Source organism: Ixodes scapularis, unplaced genomic scaffold, assembly GCF_016920785.2.
Source record: "Ixodes scapularis isolate PalLabHiFi unplaced genomic scaffold, ASM1692078v2 PGA_scaffold1__304_contigs__length_218370807, whole genome shotgun sequence".
Taxonomy (NCBI): Eukaryota; Metazoa; Arthropoda; class Arachnida; order Ixodida; family Ixodidae; genus Ixodes; species Ixodes scapularis.
This window is the reverse complement of record NW_024609846.1, coordinates 21796484-21804361: the sequence shown is the minus strand read 5'-3', so window position 1 is coordinate 21804361 and position 7878 is coordinate 21796484. Positions and strand designations below refer to the sequence as shown.

The window sequence follows — 7878 nt, the reverse complement described above, 5'->3', positions numbered from 1 at the left end:
GCTGCGGGAACTGCTAAAGAAGGAGAGCGCGTGGGTATGGACAGAACAACAGCAAAGAAGCTTTGAAGACCTGCGGGATGCCTTGACAAAAGCACCAGTGTTGGCATACTACACACCAGGAAAGCCCATAACGCTCTCAGTCGACGCAAGTCAATACGGCGTGGGAGCCGTTATCACCCAGGAAGGAAAGCCACTAGCGTATTCGTCGAGATCCCTGACAGCAGCACAGACAAAGTATGCGCAACCTAGAGATCCCAAGGAACTTCGAACATTCCTTGGAATGATCACATACCTCTCTAACTTCATACCACGACTTTCGGAGCGAGCAGCACCGCTGCGGGAACTGCTAAAGAAGGAGAGCGCGTGGGTATGGACAGAACAACAGCAAAGAAGCTTTGAAGACCTGCGGGATGCCTTGACAAAAGCACCAGTGTTGGCATACTACACACCAGGAAAGCCCATAACGCTCTCAGTCGACGCAAGTCAATACGGCGTGGGAGCCGTTATCACCCAGGAAGGAAAGCCACTAGCGTATTCGTCGAGATCCCTGACAGCAGCACAGACAAAGTATGCGCAAATCGAGAAGGAGTTGCTTGCTATTGTTCACGGATGTACCAAGTTTCACCATTACATATTCGGACAGCCGTGTGTAACAGTAGAATCGATCACAAGCCGTTGCAAGCTATTTTCACCAAACCACTGCATCAGTGTCCGATGAGACCCCAACGAATGAAGATGGCTCTCCAGAAATACTCGTTGCAAGTGAAGCATATACCGGGGAAAGAACTGCTGCTAGCAGACGCACTTTCACGTTTTCCCGCTAAGGAAACACTGGAAGAAGAGGAAAAGTTCCGAGTAAACGCGCTAGAGCACATATCAGTTACTCAAGACCGCCTTCAAGAAATCCGAGAGGCAACCGCAAGTGACGCACAACTGCAACTGCTGCGTCAGTATGCGCGGACTGCATGGCCGGAAGAGAAAGACCAAGTGCCGCAACTTGGAAGGCCTTTTTGGTCATACCGGAAGGAAATCTATGAAGAAGATGGACTTGTACTCCGATCGAACAAGCTAGTCATACCTACAGCTATTAGGCAAAAGATCATCAACCTGCTGCACGCAGCACACGCAAGCAAGGAGAAGATGAAAAGAAGAGCTCGAGATATCCTGTTTTGGCCAGGAATCAACGCTGACATCGAGGGCAAGTACGACAACTGCAGCATATGTCAAAAGTACAAGCCCAGAAATGTCAAGATGCCACTCTTGAGTCATGGGGTGCCCGCACTGCCTTGGCAGTATGTTAGTGTGGATTTCTTTACTCATCAAGGACGGGATTTCATAATCATGTTGGACTGCAACTCATTTAACTTCGAGGTCGAAGAAATGAAAACCACCACAGCTTCCAAAGTTAAAGAGTTTTGCTTGAAGGCCTTCGCAACACACGGACTCCCTTCAAAACTTTTAAGTGATAATGGCCCGCCGTTTGGGAGCCACGACTTCAAAAAGTTCCTGAAAAACTTGAAGATCGAGCAAGTAGCTTCAAGCCCTTATCATGCCCGATCAAATGGCATGGCCGAACGAGCCGTGAGGCAGGCGAAACAATTGCTGAGAAAAAGTGCAAACACGGAAGAGTTTTACTATGCACTTCTTGAATGGCGCAACACTCCACGAGACGAGGTCCTCCAATCACCAGTACAAAGATTGATCAGCCGGCATACAAGAACGCTGTTGCCCGCCAGGCTTGAACATTACCTACCTGTTACCGTACCGCCCGAAGCCGTCACACAACGCCTCACATAAATAAGGCAACAACAGAAGGCTAGCTATGACAAGTCCTCTCGAGCACTAGCAGATATTGAAACAGGTTCTCAAACTACCGTCTATAACAGCCTCAAGCATACGTGGTCACCTGCAATAGTAGTGGGCCATTCTACATCAAGATCCTACAACATTCAGACCCCGGAAGGACAAGTGCTTCGGAGGACACGCGAACACTTAAGCCCAGTGGCACAATCCCACCAAAAGACGACCTCCGAGGTTACAGAGCCAGTAAACGAGGGCCTAGTTAAGTCTGAGCCGCGCCTGCTGATTCGAAGAGGAACAAGGGATAGAAGGCCACCACAACGATATGGAAATGACCACGATATTTAGATTTACACAGATCTCTAAACTCGTTTTTTTTTCTGAGAAAGGAGATGTAGCAGCTAGCCAACGATGGCGCCACTGGAAGAAGAGAAAGATGCGACGGACACGGGGCACGAGAGAATAAAAAGCATTCGTTCCGAATCGCCATTCTGGCTGATACGTGCTGCTTCGTACATACCCTATTTGAGAGGCGTTCCTGAGTCCATTCGCAGGGCCCTCGCCCCTTTGAATATCCGCACTGCTTTCAAACCCCACCGTAAACTACGCGACCTCATTTCTAAACCTAAAGATTACACCCCCCCTGAGTCCCAGTGCGGTGTTGTGTATAAAGTGAACTGTCTAAACTGTGACACATCCTACATTGGGGAGACAGGCCGGAAGCGCTGCACTCGCTTAAACGAACACAAAAGGGACGTGGCGAAGGCCACGCATGCGACAAGAGCGAAGACGGAACTCGTAGACCATTGTTGGAATACGGGTCACTGTTTCGACTTTGAGAATGCGTCCACTCTGGCGCGCGAACAAGGGTGGGGTCCACGCAGGTTCGTGGAATCATGGTTCACTCGAAGGGACTCATCAGCTTGCAATTCCAACCGCGGCCCCCTCCCCGATGTGTACACGGACTTGCTTAAGTGGGGACACTGGCTAGAGGTCGAACTTTTGAACTACTCAAGTGATCGGAATGAAATTTGCAGGGGAGATTAAACTTCAGACGTAGGTGTACTGTGCACACGTTCAACTCTCTAGGACAAATTTACATACCTATATAAGTTGATGTGTCACTCTTCGTCAAGAAATCTATGATATGCAAATGGAGCTATTAAGCACCGTTTTGACTGCTTGAATATAAAGTGAGGGATATGGGACTTCGGGCTATCTAGTTTTAATAACTTAAATGTAAATATTTCAGGAAGAATTATCACCTCAAAATATGAGATGCCTATCTGTCCTATGTCAATTTTTGAAAACCTAGTTTTTTTATCACTGAGGACTTCATCTTTAAACAAAATAAAGTAGATAGCCCAATTCCCTCGTAAATTTCAGTGCAGAAACATGTTGACTGTGGTATCAAAATAATTACACCTTCGAACAAAAGATTCCTTCGTATGAAATTTGCAGCAAAAAGTGGAACTGAGAAAAATGCATTCAAATATTGAACTCCTTTACTTCGTTAGTGCTTCACAATGTGTTGAAGATATTTTATATCAACATAACTATTAGGCATATGGTTATCAAATTTAGTGTAGGGGTATATAATTGATTTCTAAAACCGAAGACCCCGAAATTGGAAAATGAATTTTTTCAAAAAAATTTAGAATTTAGGCTCATTTCCCCCCTTAAATAGGACTGCTGAAGTTTTTTCCCTCATTCCTGCTTGTAGGTTTCACTGACGATGTTTCCCGCATGAGAGACGAAACGTTTGATTAAATTGTTAATCTTGTTGGTTAAAGTCGGAGCAGTTTTTTTTATCATTATGATTCCCGGCTTTTGGAATATTTTTGGATATGATGGAGCATCCCGGTTCACTCTGAATCCCTTATGCGTACACGTTGCACATCACTTTCTTGGTTTGTTGTGAGGACTTTAGGTTTTCAAACATTGTGAAAATCCTTTGGGGTGAAGAAAGGGCGAGCTTACAGATGGTACCGGCGATACGCAATACCGACAATACCCGACGCGCACGAAAAAGACACCATGTTTTTTTCTGCACAGAACTAGGAGACCACCGCTGAACTCAAACCAAGAATCTGCGACAGGGCTACAAAACAAATGCCACACGTTTGGGTCATCATGACTAATATTATGGTTATATTTTGGAAGTAGGGCTAAAATTACAATTTTATATATACTTTTTATGGGTTAAGTTACACCGAACGCATTATTTTCGCTGAACTATATTCAGCTGCGTAGTAAAAGGGCGTGATGGTGGTCTGTAGCTTTGGTTTCAATGCAACATAAAATTTTCCACGAGTATGTACGGAGAGGCTGTGACATGCGCTGTAAAGCACAGAGGAGCGGGTAGTTTTATCCGCCGTCGCAAATAATTAGAGCGGGAATGTTATGTTTACTAAGATATTCAACCCTTGGACCATTCAAAGTTCATGTGAAGAAACTAATTAATAAAAGAAATCAGAATTTTTGTAAACAAAAACCAAAACCTTTTCCTCAGATAATTACTAAGGTAAACCGTGCTTTCAGAAAGGCGGGTATAAAGGTAAGAAGAGCGATCGAGGAGGCCAGTGATTTCTGTAGCGTGCATTCATGTACGTGTTTGCGTGTGCTACGTTTGTGCATGTTTGCCCTGTAAATATACATGTACGTATTTCGTTACAAGTAACGAATTTACTTTTAATTTATTACTTTTATCAGTAATGTTGTAAGGAATTATTTACATATTTTACAAAATAATTGTAAAGTAATCGCAGTAGTTATTTAGGTAAAGGAATGATTGTAATTCTTCACATTTTCGTTTTTTTTTTCACGAAAGAAAAAAGCGGGAATATAAACACTAACAAAATTTGTTCAGTTTTGTTTTGTAATATGAGCATTACCGAAATCACGTTATCACTAGCACTTATAAAGCGCAGAGCATGGCAGTCTTCAGAAGGTCGAAACCTTTCTTCAGGTCGCCTAACACCTAGATTATTATTTCTTTTTTTTTTGGGGGGGGGGGGGGGGGAGGGATTTTGTTTGCAAACTGCGATTTGATCGCTCGTATGAAAAGGGGAAAGTGCGGTAGTATAAAAACTGGGCGCTCAATTCAAACAGTACTAGATACTCTCCCAATATCAAAACGTTCACTTCTAGAAAAAAAATCACAAAATCTGTGTAAGCTCACTCGAGTTTGTAGAGAAGGTCTGGTGCTCGTCTGTTATCCTTCTCACTTCACTCTTTCTTTGCTTTCGAACACACACAGAGGAGGATATCTAACGATTCGGCGCCTTCCAAAAACTCGAGACAATTAACAATGACCTCTTCAGGTATTAACTACAAGAGTTAGTATAAAGCCACAACAAGAGCGGAAGTGCCGTATTTCGCTGAAATGCAGTTCATGACCGAAATTTACTTAAAACGAGAATAACTGGCAGGCTGCTAAAAATACGTTTTAACGACTCATATTTTGGAAATACAAATGTTCAATTAATTTTGAAACTGTTATTTTTTTACCTTATATTTTAGAAGGTTAAAGTTGCCCACATTCTTGTAACCCTTGCCGTGCGTCCGCGTTTTGTGTCCTAGAAAATATGGTAAAATGTTTTGCTGCGGCTTTCTTTTAAAATTAGGGCACATCGTCGGTAGAATACGTAGTTCGACAAATAATCTTTCGCGTCGTTTTTAGTCCCCTTAATCCAGCTGATAAGAAAAATAAATTACATATAACGTCAGTTTTTTTTAATTTTTAATAAGAATGTTAAATAGTAGATTCCCGTCTTAAGTGTCATTGGTTGACACAGTGAATAGACGCTGGGGTGCGTTTGCTAACCTGATATTTAGCTAAAGAACCCTGCAGTGTGGTACGGCCGACCCGTGCTACATTCGTTTTGGACTTCGTATAGATATTCTATTTTTTGCTTACCCTAGGATGTAAAGTTAAGGTAACTCTGCGAGACAAACAGATTCCTCTTTGAAGTGACGGTCACTTGCTTCTATGGAAGAGTAAGTGTAGGAGCAAATAGTTAAAAGTTGGCGTTGGGTAATTGTATATATAGTTTCTTGCCTTTTTTAGTGACGGGTACAAGCCTGCATGTGTGTGATGGGTTCAGCCGATTGATGACGTTACACAACATGTAATAGTTGTGCAATATAAAGCGAAGGAGATACGATGCTAACTGCGCGAGCAAGGCAAATATTTTTGTGCCCTTTGAATTGGGTAATACCTTGCACGACCTAGCGTCTTGAGCTAAGTGGCAGCTATACATTCTACAGCAGTTCCTATTCGATTCTAAACCAATGTAGTGGTTTCTACTTGGTCTCGTCGATGAGACTATTTCCATCTACTAACTTTCTTGGTTAGTAACCCTTGAAAGCACACCTACTGCTAGATGCAGTTTGTAAGAGGTTAGTAACATATCTGACAATCAGTTACGAATCTAAAGTCTTTAAGTACTACGACCTTATTTCTCAGAATATTTTTTAATTACGCTGGCCAAAAGGATAACGCAAACATAATCAGCGTTTTTCGCTGACGCAGCGCATTAAGCAGCATGAATATTTAACCGTCAAGTTGGAACCCCGGATAAAACCATTGACCAAGTAAATATTTCTGACGAGAACATGGCAGTTTCACGATCAACAAAAGGAAAATATTTAATGCCATGACGCGTTTTATACGCTTTACACATGCAAGAGATGAGGTCTTAATATATTGACACTGGTATAAATGGGTTTTATAAGGTTCAATGGCAGAAAGTTAAGAACAACTCTAAAGCCGGGGTCACACTGCCCATATACCATACATAAGTAAGCCTGCGAATGCCGCGTGACGAGTTTTTCCTTGAACGCATTTCCATGCGGCATTCGAAGGACGAATTTCTTGATGACTCGCGTTAGAATGTGAATGTAGGCTGCGTTTGTTATCATGTATAAGAAGTGTGACTCCGGCTTCACGGTACAAACTGCGCCGACAGTCGAATTTAATGGTTATCACGTCTCCTTCAATGTACGTTCACCACGCTCGCTGCAGTAGTTTACGGACAGAGATGACGCAACGGAAACCCATGCCCTTCACTGATTAGTAAATCATATTTTAGCGGGAGCGCGGAAAGCGGTACTCTTAAAACTACAAAACGACCTTTTAGACCTGGACATGTACGAAAGAAGGAACCAACATCCTTAAGGATTAATGAAATGTCCGTCACTAGTTATTACATGAACCAAGCTTATGAAGCCAGAATTTTGAAGCATAAACAAAGAGTCTGTTAAAATGAGTGTTACTGCGCATTCCAGCTGCTGAATGTTCATAGAGAAAAAACCTCGAGACCAGAAACAAAAAGGGGACAACCACCACACCGTCTCTTATATAGAGACGGTGCTGTGTTTGTCCCCTTTTTTCCGTTCCTTGTCTCGACTTTATCCAGCATGGTGAGTCTGCTACTTCGAGCGAAACCCTACTTCAGGCTTAACAAAAAAATTACGTTTTCAAATTGGTATTAAAACTTCTGGTGGGTCTACATACCATGAAAAGAGCGAAAAACGTCCGTCACACCGAAGTAAATGTATATCCTGATTAGACATAATTGAAAACAGATATTGACAACATTTTCGACGTTCTGTTCAAACAAAATCTTATTTCAAGTCTAAGTAAATTCGGACGGTGCCAAACGCAACTGGATATTTATAGGACCGTTAATTTGTATTGGATCTTCTGTGGGATTGTTTTATTAGTAAACAGACAGGGAAGTTTATAATCATTTTCAATTACTGACTGTCCTTTTCAAAAAGCAGTTGTCTTGCAGAAGTTGCCTCTCACAGGCGTATTACCTTGCAGTGTTTTATTTCTAAGGTTCATTTTCTCAACATACAATGTTGTCAAGATCAATATAACTATTTAATGTGCAAGGCGCGTTTTAAAGGAGCAGTCGATGAAAGCAGAAATATATATTTGATTGGACTTGAGTCGCGACTCGCTTTTTGAACCAGTTAAACTCGATACACATGTCTCGACAAGCAACGAATGAACCATCGTGAGAAACACTACTGTTACTTGGGACTGAGTAACTGCGTATTAGATTATAT

At 42.4% G+C, this 7878-nt stretch overlaps 1 protein-coding gene across 1 annotated transcript; it reads left to right on the top strand.

The window, feature by feature from the left end:
• The first annotated feature begins 735 nt into the window (after positions 1 to 735).
• On the top strand, positions 736 to 1797 carry LOC121835660 (uncharacterized protein K02A2.6-like). Its single transcript, XM_042290097.1, has one exon. It carries the CDS (start codon positions 736 to 738, stop codon positions 1795 to 1797), a length of 1062 nt encoding a protein of 353 aa, XP_042146031.1.
• The last annotated feature ends 6081 nt before the right edge of the window (positions 1798 to 7878 follow it).

What these genes read in the sequence shown, in the direction of transcription:
- LOC121835660 (XM_042290097.1), top strand. Translation starts at nt 736, where the DNA reads ATGGCTCTCCAGAAATACTCGTTGCAAGTGAAGCATATACCGGGGAAA.